The 20,159-nt window shown below is 43.0% G+C and overlaps 1 protein-coding gene across 7 annotated transcripts in view; it reads right to left on the bottom strand.

Moving 5' to 3' along the window:
• ATXN7L1 (ataxin 7 like 1) overlaps positions 1–20,159 on the bottom strand; it is a 75,766-nt gene that overhangs the window by 4,871 nt on the left and 50,736 nt on the right. For all 7 annotated transcript variants that reach the window (XM_079993609.1, XM_079993610.1, XM_079993608.1 and 4 more), the window contains 5 exons: positions 13,890–14,167; positions 9,287–9,369; positions 7,573–7,829; positions 6,009–6,201; positions 2,087–2,208 (listed from right to left, as the gene is read on the bottom strand). In XM_079993609.1, coding sequence (XP_079849735.1) covers positions 2,087–2,208; positions 6,009–6,201; positions 7,573–7,829; positions 9,287–9,369; positions 13,890–14,167 — 933 coding nt within the window. The remainder of the gene's footprint in view (positions 1–2,086; positions 2,209–6,008; positions 6,202–7,572; positions 7,830–9,286; positions 9,370–13,889; positions 14,168–20,159) is intronic.

Here is a 20,159-nt window from a genome sequence, read left to right as displayed (position 1 = left end):
TCCAGTTCATTACATTTTGGGATTTATTTCCAGATTCTTGCAACTGGGCCTCCTCTTACTTCACACTGGACTGAGGGTATATGCCACTCAATCACATATGCTCTCCCACCTTCCCCACCCAGCCGTCTTATGTGAAATTTCCTTCCATTCTTTTCTACTTACCAGTTAATCAGGAACGCTCCTAAACTTACTTTGATCAATTGAGTTTAATCTGGGTTCTCAAAAAAAAGTAACACCACAGTTGTGCTGGTAGTACTCAAATCATATACATAACTGGGCCTGATCCACTCAAGTGTCAGAGTAGGTTTCCTAAGCGGTTAAGTCCTATTTCTCCCATTCTCCTGCCAACACCAGGAGACACTGCAGGGGATAGGAGATGCTGTTCATGCCTCCCCCAGCCATGTTCAGCCCTCCCTCCCTCTGCCAGGCAAGTTCCTTGAATTCACCAGACAATCTACTCCAATCCAAATAACTTCAAATATAGAAGGACTATCATAAACATTAACAACCAATTAGTATTGGGATGTGCAAAGTTAACAGAAGACTATGTATCAAGTCTGACCGCCCAAAGTTCCAACTATTGTACCTCATTATTATTATTATAGGGACGCGGGTGGCGCTGTGGGTAAAAGCCTCAGCGCCTAGGACTTGCCGATTGAAAGGTCGGCGGTTCGAATCCCCGTGGCGGGGTGCGCTCCCGTCGCTCGGTCCCTGCTCCTGCCAACCTAGCAGTTCGAAAGCACCTCCGGGTGCAAGTAGATAAATAGGGACCGCTTACCAGCGGGAAGGTAAACGGCGTTTCCGTGTGCGGCTCTGGCTCGCCAGAGCAGCGATGTCACGCTGGCCACGTGACCCGGAAGTGTCTGCGGACAGCGCTGGCTCCCGGCCTCTAGAGTGAGATGAGCGCACAACCCTAGAGTCTGTCAAGACTGGCCCGTACGCGCAGGGGTACCTTTACCTTTACCTTATTATTATTATCATTATTATTTATTGAATTTATATACCGTCCTATACCCGGAGGTCTCAGGGTGGTCATCAATAAATTACCACTAAAGAACAAGTGAGCAATGTTCCTTCAGGCAAATGTTACAAGTGGCAACATCCAAGTTCAAGACAGTGCAAATGGCAATCACAGCCCCAATCTTCGGAGGTTCGCAGAGTTTACTTTTAATGGCCCGGGCCCTGTGGGGGTCACACAGCGAACGAGGAAGAGGCACAAGATCTTCTGGCAGTTTTCTATCCTATGGTCACAGTGGAGGCTTCATTTAACCATCAAGACAAATAGCCTCTGAGAGCCCTTATGAATTGGTATAAATCCCTTTAAAGCCATCTCTGCCAGTGGATATCACCACAGATTGTGGCAATGACAATGAATACATTGTGCAGAATACTACTCTTTGGGGGGGGGCTGCCCTGAATTTGTCAGGCCAATCAAGCTAGTTGAGTCGAGTATAAAACTTCTCTTGATCCACTTCTGAATACTATCCATAATGGTATAAACCTGTTATGTCTCTCATTCACATTTTTTCCTGGTTAAAACAAAGCAAAACTGAACAAACATTCTAACCTTTCCCCATGAAGAAGGTCCTCTAAACCTCTCGATTGTTTCTGTACCTTTTCTACCTCTACAGTTGTGCGTTTTTTTAGTTTAGTTAGAATCGAGTATATTCACTTCCAGAGTTAACACTAAATACATTAATTCTAGTAAATGAACCACCATAGCTGCTAGACTCTAGAGGGCCGTGAAAATTTGTGTCCCGGGATTTTTAGACTCCTCTATCCATGCACTATCTGAAACCAAAGGGGCCATAGGAGCCAACTTCTAGGGACCAAGCTCCCTTCAGCCCCTCCCCCAAAATAATGTATTTGAGGGGGCTGGCCCCCCAACGTTGATGGGCATTGCCATTCAAAATGGGTGCATGCACTGTGTGTTGTGATCAATTATATGCAGTATGGGGCTTACCTGCTCCCCCCTTAAAAAAACCCTTTGAGGTGACAGATGTGAAATACATTGGCGTTATTTTCTGCTCTCATACCCCACTCTTAGACCTGTAGGATAACATGAAAGCAGAAGCTGTTCACTTACCTCCACATCTGTGAGTTTAAGTGTCTTTCTACCATGGAATTCAGTGCTAGTCGAAAACGATCCCATCTTCTATCAAATACGTAGTAACCTCTTCCCATCAAATGACTTCCAAATGAACAAAACTGGAAAGGATAAAGGGGAAAAGATATAGGGATCTTGCAAAAATCAAAGGATGCTGCTGATCAATACATTGACTACAGAAGTTTAAAAATGCTAACTAAATAGTGATCAGTCTGCTATCTGTTGGAGTCTAGTGAAAATAATTGCATTAGTAATTACCTTTGGCTTTCTCCTTTTACCCCAAAACTTCATTTTACAGTGGTGCCCCGCAAGACGAACGCCTCGCAAGACGGAAAACCCGCTAGACGAAAGGGTTTTCCATTTTGGAGGCGCTTCGCAAAACGAATTTCCCTATGGGCTTGCTTCGCAAGACGAAAATGTCTTGCGATTTCCTGCGGGGTTTTTTCCCTCCCCCCCCTTTTCCTAAACCCTAAGCCGCTTATCAGCTGATCCGCTAAAAGCCGCTAAACCGCTAATAGCGCTAATCCGCTAAGCTGTCAATGGGCTTGCTTCGCAAGACGAAAAAACCGCTATACCAAGAGCCTCACGGAACAGATTAATTTCGTCTTGCGAGGCACCACTGTATTTTCAGGTGATTTGGATGTATATCACTTTTGGTATCTGTAACCAACATCCCTAAATTTATGCTGCTGTAAAAAAAAAAAATATTACGGTCTCTGGCTTGCTGTGCATGCATCCTCTAGTAAGCCACAAATTGCATTAACATTTGCATTTGCAAAAGCTACAGCCTTGAATACTATAATTTTAGAGGGAAGGGCTTCTGTGGAGCAGGAAAAAGATGAAAATGGACACAGGTGACTGTCGAAATCAAGCCTTTATCAGGAGAAACTGGCAACTCTCCCAGGCACCTGGCATGATTCCCTGTTGACCTCCCTGGCTGCATTCCCCAGCAAGATCCAGGTGAGGTCTCGATAGGCGATCCTTCTCAGCGTGAGAAGAACACACCCCTCTTTCCTGCCCCCTGGCAGGGGAAAGAGACAGACAGAAACGTATTTACATGCCTTTATTTCTGTCTTTGCAGCATTACAAAAAACATGACTGCTCTCTTCAAGCTCCAGCAGTCTAGTGACAAACACTTCCTGGACAGGAACAAACGGAAGAGCTCATATTACACTCTGAGCTAATTCCGGTGCTTCGCACTGTGAATTGACTGTCCCTCTGTTTCCCATGGGCAGTCCCAACATTCCCATCATGTTTACTTTTCAAGCTAGCACTTTGCAGCTGCATTGCATCCATATCGTAACAGTGACAAAGGGCTCTTTTATTATTACTACTTAAAGGCAAAAAGGTAGGAATGGGAAAGTGGGGAGACCTCAGGAACTAGCCTAGGGAATGGACAGACAAACTGATATGAGAGAGACAGAGAGAGTTTAATGGAAAATAGGCATCTAGATGGGCTCCATGGAAAACATATACACAAACCAAGAAGGGAACAAATGAATAAAAACACACCTAAACTGAAGGAAGGAGGTAAAGTGCATGCTCAACAATCACTCAAGCCGGAAACAGAACTGGTCACAGAGTGAATTGAGATCCAGGAGCTTCTGCAAATGAACAGCAATTTCTGCCTTCAGTCACTAGGTGGATCTCAAGTCTCACCTGAGGCCATCTTACATTTGGTTGTTTTTCAATATTAATGAGCTGCCTTCTACCTGGAACATAAATCTATGTCCCTACTAAGGATTGAAGCAATTAGATCTGCACGTTCACAGCTTGTGGTCTCTATCATTCAACACGACTGACTGCTCTGCAGGAATGCAACGGTACAGTTATGTAGACTGATGTTGGCATACAAAGTTTGAGCAGCGTGGGGCAGGGCAGCTCACTAACTTGGGAGACCTCAGATCAGGGATGGAGAAGCTGAGAACCTCCAACGTTGTTGAATTCCAACTCCCATCAGCTCAGACAACACGGTCAGCTGTGAGGGGTGGTGGAACACCAGCACCATCTGGAGGTTCCCAGCTTCCTCACTCACCCTTGCCTTCAATTATGAACTACAAAGTAAATGAGGACATGCCATGGAAGAGTTGGGTGGAGAAAGTCAGTATGAAGAGAGAGGGCTACTTCTGGAAAAGAACCCAGCACAGGTTGGCGGTTGGAGGATGGATGGAGGCTAACAGATTGAGGTTGAATCCTGACAAGACAGAATTACTGTTTTGGGGGGACAGGGGGCAGGCGGGGGTGGAGGACTCCCTGGTCCTGAATGGGGTAACTGTGCCCCTGAAGGACCAGGTGCGCAGCCTGGGAGTCATTTTGGATTGACAGCTGTCCATGGAGGCGCAGGTTAATTCTGTGTCCAGGGCAGCTGTCTACCAGCTCCACCTGGTACACAAGCTAAGACCCTACCTGCCCGCGGACTGTCTTGCCAGAGTGGTGCATGCTCTAGTTATCTCATGCTTGGACTACTGCAACGCGCTCTACGTGGGCTACCTTTGAAGGTGACCCGGAAACTGCAATTAATCCAGAATGCGGCAGCTAGACTGGTGACTGGGGGCGGCTGCCGAGACCATATAACACCGGTCCCGAGAGATCTGCATTGGCTCTCAGTACGTTTCCGAGCACAATTCAAAGTGTGGGTGCTGACCTTTAAAGCCCTGAATGGCCTCAGTCCTGTATACATAAAGGAGCGTCTCCACCCCACTGAGGTCCAGCGCCTAGGGCCTTCTGGAGGTTCCCTCCCTGCCAGAAGTGAGGTTACAGGGAACCAGGCAGAGGGCCTTCTTGATAGTGGCGCCTGCACTGTGGAACGCCCTCCCAGCAGATGTCAAGGCAATAAGCAACTATCTTACTTTTAAAAGACATCTGAAGGTGGCCCTATTTAGGGAAGTTTTTTGCATGTCTATCTGCCTTCCCTCCTTCCCTTCCCTCCCCTCTAGTTATCTCCCGCTTGGACTAATGCAATGCGCTCTACATGGGGCTACCTTTGAAGGTGACCCGGAAACTGCAATTAATCCAGAATGCGGCAGCTAGACTGGTGACTGGGAGTGGCCGCCGGGGCCACATAACACCGGTTCTGAGAGATCTGCATTGGCTCCCAGGACGTTTCCGAGCACAATTCAAAGTGTTGGTGCTGACCTTTAAAGCCCTAAACGGCCTCGGTCCTGTATACCTGAAGGAGCGTCTCCACCGCCATCGTTCAGCATGGACACTGAGATCCAGCGCCGAGGGCCTTCTGGAAGTTCCCTCATTGCGAGGAGTGAGGTTACAGATAACCAGACAGAGGGTCTTCTCAGTTGTGGCGCCCACCCTGTGGAACACCCTCCCTTCAGATGTGAAGGAAATAAGCAGCTATCCTATCTTTAAAAGACATCTGAAGGCAGCCCTGTTTAGGGAAGTTTTTAATATTTAACGCTGTATTGTTTTTAACACTCGATTGGGAGCCACCCAGAGTGGCTGGGGAAACTCAGCCAGATGGGTGGGGTATAAATAATAAATATTTAGCCTGGGGAGTAGTTTCACTTTCCAACAGCCTTGCCTCTGTACTTTGGTGAATGGCTGGGGCGGGGTGCTCAAACAAACCAAGGTTACTCCAGGATCTTAGGTTTGGGTGTAATGACAAACCATGGTACCAAGCCACAATTCATAAGCCAAGCAATCATGAGTTCAAATGGTGGCTTGTTAAAATGTAAACCATGGTTACTTGCTCAGAGCTGGTTCAAATGTTTAGGCAAATCATACTTAGGTTAAGCAAACCATGGTTTAGCGCAAACACAGCCAGTTTGTTAATATGTCTTTATATAACGAACATGGGTTTCAGCAATGAGGTACTTCTTTTATAAGTGTATACAGACAGTCATAAATGTCAGCAATGAACAAGGTTACTGGAAATAAAAAGACATACCCCAAGAGGTCGAGGATGGTGTCCGGAATAGTGACAGTCTAACTTCTCAGATTCTTCGGATCCCTCCACTTCGCCCTCGTCACTAGATAATCTGCTAGGCAGATCTCCTCCCATAGAAGGCAGAGGCAGTTCTGGAGCATAACCACCATGGTTTGAAGAACTAGTGCTATTTATGCTGTTTGCAGAGGAAGGCCTAAGAGGGTAAAATGACCAACACAGGGTTCAAACGTCACAACTACCTTCCTAGCTAAAAGGAAACTTACAGTCAGATACTGCAACACATACTTACGCCAGAGTAAATGTCACCATGCTCAATAAAACTTATTACAGTGGTGCCTCGCAAGACGAAATTAATCCGTTCCGCAAGTCTCTTCATCTAGCGGTTTTTTCGTCTTGTGAAGCACGGCTATTAGCTGCTATTAACGGCTTAGCGGCTTAGTGGCTATTAACGGCTTAGCGGCTTTAAGAAAAAGGAAACAAACTCGCAAGAACTCGCAAGACGTTTCGACTTGCGAAGCAAGCCCATAGGGAAATTCGTCTTGCGAAGCACCTCAAAAAACGGAAAACTCTTTTGTCTAGCGGGTTTTTCGTCTTGCGAGGCATTCGTCTTGCGGGGCACCACTGTACATCCTAAGCATGTTTACGATGGAAGCCTTACACAACTAACTCTCAACTTACACACATTTATCTTGTGTGCATTCAGCTTTACACACTTTGAATAAATAAATAAATAAATAAATAAATAAATAAATGGGGCTGGGCTTACAAGAAAAAAGATGTTGGCAATCCCACCCACCATTGAACCCGATGTGTTTTGACTATACACAATTTGGCTTTCCGCGCTATCTCCTGAATGTAACCCCCACTAAGTTGAGAGTCACCTGTACTACAAACACATTAAGTAAGCAGTAAGTCCCTCTGAATTCTTTGTTCCTGACTTCTGAATAAATGTGCATAGGATTGAGCTGTGTGTGTGTTTCAATAAACTATGCACATAAAAACCTTTTACAAAAATCCATCTTCAAAATGCCATTAGTATTGAAACATTAAATGCATTACTGCTAGACAGAAAGTCTGGATTGGAAAATAGACATTTCCTACAGAAAAGGAGAATGAGAACATTCAATGCCCCCACTACACAGAAAGCACAGAAGCTTTTGAAGTATAGCAGATTTACTATGACATTTATATCAGAAATTTAGAAGGGCTTGAAATTTGCAGGGACTTTTATCAGGAACTGAATTGCAGAATTCTGAATGAAATTTAGAATGAAACCTGATCATTTCCTACTTCATTAAAAAGGTGCAACTTTCAAGCCCTGATTGTGGAAAGCAGTTGGAAAACAAGTTCCTGGTTTTTGCTAGAGTCTGAATAGTGACTATGCCTCAGTCTCTAAAATTTTGCACTGCACACGAGGGATATATATATATACAAATAAATATGATTTCCATAATTTATCCACGCCACTGAATTGAGCTTGCTCATATCATAATTTGGCATTTCCCTGGGCCCACTGCTTCCTGTGGAAATGCTCACTGAATGCCAGAATCCTGTGCCCACTTACCTAGGAAATGCTGAATTGGGCAGTCGTGATTTTGCAGGCGACGTTCCTTTGGGCTCTTGCCCAGAGTTCACTGATGTTCCTGACAGAGCGTCTTGGACTAGCACAGGCTGGGGCTGATGAGTTTCCCTTATACACTGCGGATGCTCCTTATCTTTTGCTACTTCTTTTTCCCGCGATCGAGCTTTGTGTTCAGCTAAGAGAATGTCAAACTGTTTTTTACGGCCTGGAACTGCTCGCCGGTGATTAAGTGAATGAGTCTAAAAAATAGGGTAGTTGAAAAAAAAAATTTGGGGGTGCAAATATAAAAATCAATTAAAATATTAATCTACGAGATACCTAGAAATATTTGACTGATCATTGATTTTATGACAACACGAAACAGTTATTCTATACAGGTTAGTTCACCTGTCCTCGGAGGCACATGCAGCTTAATGAAACATTATTTTGGTGATAAGAAAACTTTCCATGAAAACACTTTACACATTAGTAGCATAACCAGAGCATTGTGGTTTTAAAAAATGGGGGTGTGAATATAAAAACAGTTAGAATATATTAATCCAGGAAATAGCACAAGTTCCATGATGTTATTGTGTAAATTAATTGCAAACCAGACCTGGAAATTGCATTCTCTGTACCTTCAACATAAATGTTCAATAGCTTTTCATCTACAAGTTTGTTTATTATTTATGTCATAAAATTTATACACCAGTTTTAAAAAATCCTCAAAGCAGTTTACAAAGAGAATAAAACCAAACCAAAAAAGAAAAAAAGAACTCTTTAATTCATTCAAAACAAAGTTGCAGGGATATTTTCCTTTTGTTTTTAAATGAATGGGTAGAAAGCAGGTGTTCTTGTCTTTACAAAAGGCAATATATCCTAAAGACAAGGGTTCTCAGTTTGGGTCAATCAGTCAAAAATAATATTTTCTTTACTCTGAAACAGGAGCTGCAATGCTGAAGTCACTCAGATGCACTCTGACTTTTCCACATTTCTTAAAAGGGAAGGCAAATATTACTATTCTCCCCTACCCCTTTGTAATCTGTTAAATTATGGCCTTAAAAGGATTTTCCTTAGCTAAGGGAGCAAGTTGTCATATATGACAAACAGCTCAGGTATGTCTGTGTGTTTCAACCCTTTAATTGGAAACCACCCAAGTGGATATTCCTGGTCAGATAACGTTGGTCTGGACTTTGGAGGCCTGAGTTTGGGAGCTCCTGTGATGAGACAAGCTCCTTTCTGCCCTCCCCAGTACTGAGAAGAGACGGGGAAATGCATACTCCACTTAAAGGGATTTTTGTTTGGTTCCTCTTGCTGTCCCTCCTAGCACTCCAATGCCTGAAACCTGCCATTAAATGCCTTGTCAGCCTCCCTTACTCCTCCAGCCATCAACACTTCATCCAGCAAACACCTGTATCTTCAAAGCATCATGTGCTTAACCCCTATGAATTAGCTACAAAAAGAAAAAAAGATAAAGCCTATCCATAAATGAGGACTGCACTACTGCAGAACTATTGTTTTCATTCATTCATTCATTCATTCATTCATTCATGTTTGGCAATGAATAACCACAGTGCCCAAATCACCCTTTTGATTTAATATTGGGTTGCTCTTGGCTATTTAAAAATACACGACGTATCAGAATGACCTTTATGCATTAGTAAAGATGTCAGTCACGGCAAAGCATTATATATATTTAAATTAACAAGAAAACTACCTTGCAGGTGAGTGATCTTGTGCAGGGTTTCTTTGTCTCAGGATCCAATACTCCACAATGTTTATTTGGGTCAAACTCTCTTTCTGTTTGAAAATAATAATTATAATAAAGTGAGAGGGTTTTCTCCCTTTTTTATATATAAAAAAAACCTTAACATGTTTAAAGTGACATGAAACAAAAACTAAATACACTTTAATGGTGCAGATGAGAATAAATATATAAAGATATTGTACTTTTCCTTAACACATTCTGATTTTTAGCATACCTGCATCAAGGAATGATGCTTGCAGACAACAGATTCACAGACACACAAGTTCATTCTCACACAGAAACTTAGCAAGATTCCTACCTAGTTAGTAACAAAGCTAATTTCTCTGTTCCGCTCTGCTTCTTGAACTGAAGCTGGGAAACGACCCCACCAGCATCACCTACCCCTTAACAGCAGAGCATTTAATGTAGCAAAGGGGATGGCTGGTGCAGGCCTGCTTTCCATACTGTTCTTGTGTAACGGATGGATTTATTAGCACTTCACTAAGCTCAATATGAAATGTAATGAAAGACCGGGAGGGAGACAGATCGATGGAGGTTACAGACTTCTTTCTATGGGCGTTGGTGTGCAGAAGAACTCGCATACCTGTTAGAAGGCATGTGGAACTCTTCTATTCTTTTCCTTCCCTCCATTTCCTGTTGCTTGGACAAAACGAGCTGCTTGTTCTAACTGCTCTGTCAGAAAAGTTATGGGCTACTCTTAGGATCAAAGCAATGGCAGTGTGCATGGCCCTGGCACCAAAATTTGTGGGTGCCTGGCTCCTTCATGGGGACTTTTATCAGTGGCCCAGGGTGCCAGGGAGTTGGCACCGATGGCTCCCATCATCACTGCCTGGTAGAGCCATAGGCTCCCCACTTAAGGTCAAGAATTGGACCCAATCTGCATGTGCAAAGACATCATCAAACATGAAAAAGTGTTTCACTAATACAAAACAGTGTTTAGATCCTGCCATTTAAATCTAAAGCACAACACTAAATTTAAGTATGTGCTTCTCAAGGTATGTCATTCAAAAACAGAACAGACATGCCCCTTTCTCAATTTGCAAAGGTCAGAGAATTCTGGATCTCTGATCAAAGCATGAGTGGTGAAATTGATGGGATCAGAAGACTTTCCTACAATAAAATGTATCATTTTTACTATTACATAACAGAACCAAGAATGTGATAAGAATTCTCAGGATGGTTCAGAGGATCATTTTCTACCAATTTCTTGCCACTTGAACTTTTGGCACACTGCATGTTAAAGGTCTAGCATTAGCTCTTACGAATGGTTGCAACCACTCCTGACGCAGGTGGCGCTGTGGGTTAAAGCCTCAGCGCCTAGGGCTTGCCGATCGAAAGGTCGGCGGTTCGAATCCCTGCGGCGGGGTGCGCTCCCGCTGCTCGGTCCCAGCGCCTGCCAACCTAGCAGTTCGAAAGCACCTCCGGGTGCAAGTAGATAAATAGGGACCGCTTACCAGCGGGAAGGTAAACGGCGTTTCCGAGTGCGGCTCTGGCTCTGGCTCTGGCTCTGGCCAGAGCAGCGATGTCACGCTGGCCACGTGACCCGGAAGTGTCTCCGGACAGCGCTGGCCCCTGGCCTCTTAAGTGAGATGGGTGCACAACCCCAGAGTCTGTCAAGACTGGCCCGTACGGGCAGGGGTACCTTTACCTTTACCTTTATGCACTAATTACAAAGATCTTTCTTGTGTTTATTTTGTTCTATTTCTCCACCAAGGTGTTTTGTTTTTTTGTTTGTTTCATTTTTAATGTCAGGAGAAAAGCATACATGATAGCTTGCTCATTTGGATACAATTGCAAGCTATGGTTTGCCCAAAACTGAAGTCAGTGAGGGAACTGGAGTGCATGAGGGACAAGGGAACATGCAAGCCCAAGACTTGCTCATGTGATTCCCAGATCACAGTTTGGTATTACATGTTTAACAGGTCATTTAATTGTGCTCCCTTACTAACTGTGGTAAACATACGATCCCAACTTTGCTTTCTGACATTCTTTAAAATATTGTTCTGCCCTTAATCTTGTCTCGGTTACACATACCCAACTCCTTCAGCCTTTCCTTATATGACTTGCCTGCTGGACCTTCTGTCACCCTCATCACAGAATCCTCTGAACTTTTCCTCTTTGTTGACAATGTTCTTGCATTGTGGCACCTAGTGCGGAACACCATATTCCAATTGGGGACCAGCCAATGCTGAGAAAGCATTTACTCCGTATAGCTTACCACTCACAACCTTTACTATCAAACCAACATTGCCTCTTCACTATCATCCCTGGGCAGAGAATGTTGTAAAGTGTACTTAAACTGAGAGAACATGGAGAAGTATTCTCAGATGAGTGTTCCACAACTGGGGAACTTCTCCTGTCGACCTATTAAACTTTGAGGCTGTAAGATACCCCTGTTTCAAGTAACCTACAGCTATACTTCAACTGGTGGGTCAGGACTCACAACTAAGTCAGACTAAGAGAAGGTAATGCTCACTGTTGGCACTAACATCCAAACACATGCATGGTAAAAAATTAAGAAGAGACCCCCCCTAATCATGAATGAGTGCCAGATCTGTGAAGACTGAACAGTACTGCGCAACACATAATAAAGTCTAGGAGGACAGGGAGCTGCTATTATTAGACTATTATTAGACTATGTGGAAAGTTCGTCTCTTCTTAGAACATCTATATAACTATGCTAATACGAATGTGTACATTCAAATACTATCAGACCAATTACTGTTTAGTATTCCTAAGGTATTAATAAAACATGCCAAATAACCATTAATGATCAGATACAATCTTTCAATGTTCTTTTATTGCACAGGCCTGCTAAAAGTCAATTCTTTGAGAAAAATAAAACTTCCCGGAAAGCTTTTCACTCATTTCATAGAAGCATCAGAGTGCTGGATGACAAGGGCACACAGTCTTGAGCCAAATACACCTGTTGCTGCCTTTGAACTAAACCACTAAAATGAGATAATGAAAACTATACATATACGAAGTAATCTGAATTGTCTGCTAAAAAGACAGCATCCATATTTGTGCATTTCCCATTTATGTGATCTCTCATTAGGGAGTTACCAGTTGGGCTTGTCCAATTGCGAAAAGACACTGCAGCTTTGAAGCAACATGCACAAAGCAGCTGGATAATCAAAGGGGGTGAGTGGATAATTTCCTTCGTACAAGAGCTAGTATTTCAGCACACACAAATTTCTCCAAAATTGTAGTTTCCCTCCTTTAATGTTAAGTGCTAATACTTTACTCAGGCATTGCGTACATTTCTCCCCCAACATTTGAACAAAGATGACTTGATTGTTCAGCTTTGCTTTCTCACCTCAAATGTTTCTTAATTATCATTTATTTTTCTTGCTCACATAACTCTCAATTCTAGACTTGCTTCACTGTAAGATTCTATTTTCTGGTCCTCCTATTTCTGACCTTTGTCCTACTCTCAGTTCCTTTCTTCATTTGAATTGCTCTGAATATTCTCCCTTTTCCTCTTGTTTCGATTTACCACTAACTTTCTTGCTTTCAAGCATCTTCGTACCTCCACTCTCCCATTAACCTTCCTTCTTAAATCTATCCCTTTCCTCCGGAGGCCCACTTTATGTTCCTTCCCTTTTAAAAAAGCAACCCGTTGAAAATAATCATTTCCTAAGCGTCCCATGGTTACTCCTCCTTTCCCATCCTCTATTCCTTTCTCTTGTTCTATTCCTTATCTTGCAAGTCTATCATGGCTATGAGCCCAGAGCCAATGATTATCTTTCCTTTTCAAATTTTATGCATTGTCCAGATTTTAAGTGCTGAAAACAAACAAAACACCTTTTTTAAAAATCAGGTTCTTTCCTATATCATGGTCCAAATAGAATTGTACAAGCAACATTCCTGCATTAGAAGGCGTTCTGGTCATCTTCAGTACACATGAAATGATCTTTACTCCTTTAAGTTTTTAGGAGTACAGTAATAAGTCAACAGTTAGTAGTTTATACAGTGCATGATTGCCAGTTGAAATGCAATGAGCAAAGCTATGTATCATTAAAGCGATGCTTTGTTCCAACAAAGACATGAATATTCACATGAAGGGAATGCTGACCGATGAGACAAGTAAAGGACACCTACCTTTAACCAAGAGAGAGGAAGTACTTTGTGCAAATCAATTGCTTTTTTTTTGCTTGTTCAAATTTGGGAACACTGGGTTAGTTCCAGAGGTTCCCACCTTCCACTGGGGCAAGGAAATATTCAGATCCAAATCCATTTTATTTAAATACCGCTGAAGGGAAGCGCAGCCGACAGTCTCCTTTATGAGATAATCCTGTTTGATTTTTACAGAATTTGTTCCTTAGTTCTCCTACGTTATATTGCGTTTTGCAAAATTAAGAAATAATGCCAGAACACCAATATAAAGTGTGAGGCAAGTTGTGCTTCGGTATTGACGCATAAACAGATTTGACATGTGGGCCGAGCTCACCATTATGTAAATAATAGCTACGGCATATAATAAATAGCAACAAACGCTACTAACGAAGAATGATGGGATCTCATCAAGTCATGCTACAATGCTACTTACCTGAAACTCTCTTGTAAGACTTGTTACTGTTTTTAGTGCCGTTTTGGTGTTTCTTGTCTATTGATGGAGCTATGACGCCTTTGCCATTCAAAATCTTTTCTGGCGATGGTGGCACCGATTTGCATGTCAAAGCAGATTTAATTGGAGCGGATGTGGTAGATGAAGAGGCCGAGGAGGTGGAGCTGGTGGTAGTGGTTGCCGAGTTCATTTTAACATTGGCACCATCTGCCTTCACTAGGTTAGGAATTTTCTCTAGACTGACTACGGGAACAGGAACACTGAAACACCAAAGAAAAAGTCTTCAAGATGTGCTTTCTGCACCATGCGACATATTGTCTCTCAACTTCCTTCCATGCTTGGTTTCACATTACAGCCACTAACCCTGGAATTAACCTAAAACCGGCACATTTAGTTATACTGTTTATTAACATGTGCGCACACTATTTTCTTAAAGGCCAGTTCTAAACACAAAAATATAAGTGGTGGGATATGTGTGTATTTTTAAAAATCTATGCGTACTTGTTTTTAAAATTGTTTTCTCTTTGATTATTATTATGCCTACTCTTGAAATAGTGTAAATTTATAAGGCTTACTGGCTGTATGGTGCAGGCCTCTATCACAGAGAATAAAGGTAAAGGTAAAGGGACCCCTGACCATTAGGTCCAGTCGTGACCAACTCTGGGGTTGCGGCGCTCATCTCGCTTTATTGGCCGAGGGAGCCGGTGTACAGCTTCAGGGTCATGTGGCCAGCATGACTAAGCCGCTTCTGGCAAACCAGAGCAGCGCACGGAAACGCCATTTACCTTCCCGCCGGAGTGGTACCTATTTATCTACTTGCACTTTGACGTGCTTTTGAACTGCTAGGTTGGCAGGAGCAGGGACCGAGCAACGGGCGCTCACCCGATTTGAACCACCGACCTTCTGATCGGCAAGTCCTAGGCTCTGTGGTTTAACTCACAGCACCACCCATGTCCCATCACAGGGAATAAAAGGAGTCAAAAGAATATTAACATTTTCAAATTTATCATCCAAACTAAAGTGTTTGATAGACAGAAGAAAAGTCTTAAAAGATTTTAATGGCATGCTTTTAAATATTGTCACAGCATTTAATAAATCTAACGGACCCTGAAATAGAGGACCAGAACGGAACCCCTGTGCGAAATGATCGCCACCTGTATTTCAGTTCCAAACTACTGCAAAATGTGGTACTGGGCACAAATTCAGACTCTCAAAATTGTAAGTCCCATGACTACAGAGACCTTTAAGCTGTAGAAGACTATGTACACTGATCGTATTATAATAACAGATTCAGTGTTTCATTAATAAAAAAACAGTTTTCAGACACTGTAGTGACAAATACATATTTTGAAGTGGAACTGGCAGAAGTATACAAAGCAAGCAAGAAGAATCATTGCACTCAGCTTTAAGTTCTCCTCGCTCCATTATAGTCTTGTTGCTTTATTATATTATTACCATACTTAATTTCACTTTCTGATCTCAGTCAAACTTAGAAGCAGTTTTCACACACAAGACTAAAAGCACATTCAGCTAATGTTGTTGATACAGGAGAAAAAAGAGAAGAGGAAACTGGCATTTTTAAAGGTCTTCATTGGAGGCCATTCTTTGGGTGCTCCAGCCTTTAACTGGTTAGGCCAGAAACTTCCTGCCCAGCCAATGGAAAACCATGGCAATAAACACTGACATTGTGAATAATCTGTGTTTTCAGTGCCAAATTAAAACTAACTTTTTTCGAAGACTTTATAACCAAGCTTTCTAGAAGGCTTTTCTGTTTTATGGTTATCTTGCTGATATTTTACTTACCGTATTTTTCGCCCTATAGGAGGCACCTTTTCCGCTCCAAAAATGAAGGGGAAATGTGTGTGCGTCCTATGGGGTGAATGCAGGCTTCAGGAAGCTTTGCGCAACCCTCGGGAGACCGGCACGACTTTGCGCCGGTCTCCCGAGGGTTGCACAGAGCTGCCTGCATTCCAAAGTCTGGGGTGTGCTTAAGAGCGTGCCCGGGCTTTGCGCAGCTCTCCGCAAGCCTGGGGAGACCGGCACGACTTCCCGCCAGGCTCCCTAGGCTTGTGGATAGCAGGCTGTTCTCGGGGCTGGGGTCGGGGGAAGCTCGGGCTTCCCCCGCGCCTGGGGGGGAAATATATTTTTTTCCTTTATTCCCCCCAAAAAACCTAGGTGCGTCCTATGGGGCGGTGTGCCCTGTGGGGCAAAAAATACTGCAGTCCCAGGCTTTGTGCAGCCCTAGGGAGCCCGGCGCGAAGTCGCGCCGGACTCCTGAGGGCTGCGCAGAGCTGCCTGCATTCTGAAGCCTGGGGTGCTCTGAAAAGCGCGCCCGGGCTTCGCGCAGCTCTCCGCAAGCCTGGGGAGACCGGCACGACTTCCCACCGGGCTCCCTAAGCTTGCGGATAGCAGGCTGTTCTCGGGGCTGGGGTCAGGGGAAGCTCGAGCTTCCCCCGCGCCAGCCCCGTGCCTGGGGGGGAAATAATTTTTTTTTTCTTTATTTCCCCCCCCCCCCCAAAAAAAACCTAGGTGCGTCCTATGGGGCGGTGCGCCCTATAGGGCAAAAATACGGTATTATTATTATTATTATTATTATTAATTATTTAATGTATTTTATTTAGAGATGTGCTTTAAGTACACTTATGTTAACCGCCTTGCCCACTGCCCAGTGAAAAGGGAAAATACAATGAAACAGACACAAACATTTAAAAACCCAGCGTACAGTTTAACCAATACAGATTTTACATCCATCTATGAGATTTGGTAAATGTGCCGTAAGTCAAAACAGCCTGAATCATCATCATGCATCATTAGGACATTGAGAAGATCTTTGACTGCCAAAAATATTTCACAATCAAAATTCTGGCCAGTACCTTTTGTAAAATTTCACATTAAAGTTAGGTTGTTGTAAGAAACGTTTAACCTGGCTGCTTTAAGAATTTGAAAAGGGCATTCAATTTCCCCCCCTTTTAAAATACCAATTCCTTTTTTGTTGTTGTTATTCTTGTTTTCAGTACTTCAGAAGTATAAATACAGAGACAGACATGTAGTCATAGGCAAAACGATAGCATGAAGCTCCATGCCTCTCTTGTCTCATGCATCAATATGCTCTCCTTTGCCTTCAACCCATGTTATCTTTCTCCATTTCACTATACGCTATTCTTTCATTCATGGAAGATTTTCTACGTGCAGCATCTGTCCTGTGTTTACCAGTTTTTAAATTTCTCTACAGTTGGAAATGAGGGCTGTTGCTCCTTTAGTCACATGATGGGAGAATATTCACTGTGTTCCAATCTGTGCAGAATTTTAAAGGAGCCCAACACAGAAAACTTAGCAGAAGTGCTGTCAGGCTATCACTGCATATGAGGCCCTATTCTATCATACCAACATGGTTAAACCAGCTCTGGCTGTGTTTTAGCATCCGTTGTTGGGCGCTGGAATTTAATTATAATGGAGTTACTTTCACAGCTAACTTGCATCAGCAAAGTACATCTCTACAATAAACATGATGGCATATACTTCATGGGTAAGTGAATCATTCAGAACTTTATTTTGCACAAGTGACAATGACTGAGTTTTGAAACTGGGCAACTTGCAAGAAGATGGGTCAAAGCCACAACTGATTCCATGAAGCAGGTCCTATCCCTTAAAAAAACTCCGTAAAACTGCAATCCAGTAAAGGGGGACAAAGAAGCCAGACATTAGGATGAGTAGACATAGCCTAGTGATAAAGCTGTAGTTGAGAACATATGGGATTGGTGAAAAGGCACCCTAGCCAACCGGAATACAAGTTGGGATAGCTCAGTTGGTAGAGCACGAGATTCTTAATTCCAGCGCTGTGGGTTTGAGCCCCACACTGGGCAAAATATTTCTGCACTGCAGAGGGTTGATCTTTTGGTCCCTTCCAACTCTACAATTCTATGATTCTAAGTGCTGCACTTGAGTAGATACTACACAGAGGCTTGAAAAATTAATCTGGATCAACCTCTTAGTAAGTAGAAACAGGACTGTTTTCTCTGTTTTAAAATGAGTTTGAGTCTGTGGTTCCTATCTTTTGCCTATAAATGACAACTTTGGAATGGATATTGCCTGTTACCTATTGAGAATTCATACTCTTGATGTTATAATCCAAGAACAAAAAGTAGCAGACATTCCCCCAGGTATATAAAATAACTACTGGGATTAACTAATATTTCATCAGCTTTTTGCTGTCGCTATGTTGTCATGGAGTGGGGTTCAGCCATTTTGATGTGATTCCTCCTATCCCCTCCTCAGGAAATGTCTTTTCCAAAGGAAGTCTGAATTCCTTATTAACTTGCAAAATCACAACCTCTTATTGGGTCATATACAACTAACTTTTACTCAGAGTAGACCCACAGAATTTAATGGACCCAAGTTTGGTCTCACTGAATGTGGTCCAAAGGAAGGTCTCACATTGGAAACAGCATAATGGCAGCCGAGAAAACCAGCAACGTCCCTTTCTAATATTATGTCATTTTTAATTAAGAGCAAATGAACTAGCATACCCTCCAACATTTCTCCGATGAAAATAGGGACGCCCCATTCCATAAGGATAATTTTACTATTTAAACCCCACACATTTTACTGCGTTTCCCCAATCACTCTGGGCAGCTTCCAACATATATAAAAACATAATAAAACATTAAGCATTTTAAAAAAACTTCCCTATACAGGATTGCCTTCAGACGGCTTGGGGATCATATACTCCACACCCTCCAACATTTCTCCAATGAAAATAGGGATGTCCTAAGGAAAAGCGGGACATTCTGGGGTCCAATCAGAAATTGGGACAGCTTCTGTAAATCAGGGACATCCCTGGAAAATAGGAACACTTGGAGGGTCTGAACTAGTGCATATCCAATCTAATTCTACTCGATATGCTACAATTATGATGCATTCAACTTTTGTCCCTTAGGAAAGAAAACTGTTCAGTAATGGGCCTTGTCAAATATTAAAAACTGCAATAAAGATACAACAGCCCATATCCTATCACACAAAGGCCTGTGGTTGCTCTTCTTCAGATGTTTCCAGGACAGAAATATCAAATGCAACATTGACAATTTTTCCCCCCCTAGAGAAAGCCAGAGCAAGATATGGCAATATGCTGCCCTAGGCATAGAGGCTGTTCTAGATTATAAATTAAGGGAGGATCTATATACTGAAGACTGCCACAGGAATCCAGGACAAAGGAGACATGATGAAAAGGGTCACCACAGCTGTAAAAAATGATATAGTATATTTGACTCCTTGCTGAAGTCCTAGTTTTCCAGATCTCAGGAAGTGCAGGCCCTGTTAGAGATCCTGACAGTCATTTAGCAATGCCTGAGGTTTCTTTTGCAAGGGAGACTTCCTTCTGTACATGTGCAGAGACACTAGTATTCAAGCATGTTTTAACTCTTTTGGCATAAAGTGCTATTAAAAAGCAGCCCTAAAGGGTTGAAAAAACAGGTCCTCATTCAATAAAGGTAAAGGGACCCCTGACCATTAGGTCCAGTCACGGACGACTCTGGGGTTGCGGCGCTCATCTTGCTTTATTGGCCGAGGGATCCGGCGTACAGCTTCCAGGTCATGTGGCCGGCATGACTAAGCCGCTTCTGGCAAACCAGAGCAGCGCACGGAAACACCGTTTACCTTCCCGCCAGAGTGGTACCTATTTATCTACTTGCACTTTGAAGTGCTTTCGAACTGCTAGGTTGGCAGGAGCAGGGACTGAGCAACGGGAGCTCACCCCATCGCGGGGATTCGAACCGCCGACCTTCTGATCGGCAAGTCCATGGCTCTGTGGTTTTTGAAGATGACATTCCGCCGCGTGCATGGAAGTCTGTTGCAGCAGCAGGGCTGGTTACAGTCCAGAATGACAGCACAAATATAACAATAAATGAAATAATTGACAGTTTGATGCCTTTGAATGGTACCCAGAAATCTACTGCATCTGCTTAAGAGCTGGCTGGGCCTGTCACTAAACAAACATATCCTATTAATATCAATGGGGCTGCAATATGAAATGACTGGGTTTTGTTTTTTTAGGTGTGCGCATATGCACATGTGTTAAGTACACCCACAACCCATAGGGCATAAATGGAGGTTTCCTGCTCTTGCGCCATGAATGAATTCCCATATGCAAATAATTCACAAGGAATTAGTCAAATATTACACCACAGGCAATTGGGCAGATACAAGACACAAATCATGCAGAAACAGTATTATTCTTATATACAGCTATTGTCTGGG

The sequence above is a fragment of the Podarcis cretensis genome, assembly GCF_951804945.1.
Source record: "Podarcis cretensis genome assembly, chromosome: 10".
Classification (NCBI taxonomy): Eukaryota; Metazoa; Chordata; class Lepidosauria; order Squamata; family Lacertidae; genus Podarcis; species Podarcis cretensis.
The sequence above is the reverse complement of the archived record's forward strand: the minus strand, read 5'-3'. Positions and strand labels throughout refer to the sequence as shown.